This window comes from Cyprinodon variegatus, unplaced genomic scaffold, assembly GCF_000732505.1.
Source record: "Cyprinodon variegatus isolate N-32 unplaced genomic scaffold, C_variegatus-1.0 Scaffold1632, whole genome shotgun sequence".
Classification (NCBI taxonomy): domain Eukaryota; kingdom Metazoa; phylum Chordata; class Actinopteri; order Cyprinodontiformes; family Cyprinodontidae; genus Cyprinodon; species Cyprinodon variegatus.
The window spans coordinates 519-1,636 of NW_015152085.1; the positions used below are offsets into that span (position 1 = coordinate 519).

At 42.3% G+C, this 1,118-nt stretch overlaps 1 protein-coding gene across 1 annotated transcript in view; it reads left to right on the forward strand.

Moving 5' to 3' along the window:
* Positions 1-596: 596 nt before the first annotated feature.
* The window catches only part of LOC107104157 (butyrophilin-like protein 9), a 4,448-nt gene continuing 3,926 nt past the window's right edge, over positions 597-1,118 (forward strand). Inside the window, exon 1 of the mRNA XM_015404086.1 lies at positions 597-669. Within this exon, the coding sequence (XP_015259572.1) occupies positions 597-669 (73 nt within the window). The remainder of the gene's footprint in view (positions 670-1,118) is intronic.

The following is a 1,118-nucleotide window of genomic DNA, read 5'->3' on the forward strand; positions in this document are numbered from 1 at the left end:
ACAGAAGCTAAAGTTACAACCAACATGGAAAGCTAGTTTTCTATCACTGGCTGCGCTTAATGTGGTTCCTAGTAAATCAGATGCCATTTCTGGAAATAAACCCATTTCCTACCTCTCTTTAGGGTTATTAAGGGAGTGTGTCTTTCTCGTTGGTCCATTCCTTCATGGATCACCTGTTTAATAAGAACTACTGGTAGCTGGAATTCTTACATGATTCTAGCTATTGAATGGATGCAACAAAAACATGCTACGAAGTTGCTCCGTAGTTCAGGGAGCCAAAGAAAGGTAACGCTTGTTTATTTCAATCAGGGGGAGATGAGTTTTTTGTACAGTAATGCTTTTTTTATTAAACAGTATCGATTAGAGAATCGGTAAGTAATCGAATCGTTTCACAGAATCGATTAGTGAATCTTATCAATTCCCAACCCTACCTGGCTCCCATGTCAGCATTTTAGCCAATTAGAAGCAGCAATAGTAGATTGATTTGTTTCATATCTTAACAAATCTAGTCAGGAGGAATGCAAAAAAATCTTCCCATCCACAAAAAAAACTTAATTTTACTCCATCCATCCATTTTCTGACATGCTTTATCCCAAATGGGGGTCGTGAGGGGTTCTGGTGCCTATCTCCGACTGTCCATGGGCAAGAGGCAGGGTCCACCCTGCACAGGTGTCCAGTCCATCACAGGACAACACAGAGACGAACAGGACAAACAACACTCACACCTAGTCATGTTTTGTGGGAGGAAGCCGGAGTACCCATGCACGCTCAGGCAAACTCCATGCAGATAGACCTCAGGCCGGGAATCGATGCCACAACCTTCTCACTGCAAGGCAGCAGTGCTACCCACTGTTACTGTTTTTTCAAATAGAAATAGAGGCTTTTTTAAGTTGACACCGGTGCAGCGATGTTTGTTTTGCTTCTGCCTTCCGCCTCTGATTGACGCATGGAGGTCAAACCCGTCCCTGCATTTCATTGGTCTGAAAAATTTCTCTATTGAAGCCAAACGTACAGTACTGTATCTGCAGGCTCCTGGAAGATCTAATTTAACAAAGTTTGCTAATTCAGTTTATCTTGCTTGCAAGGTAACAATTATTGATCAGAAGCTCTCAAGAAGA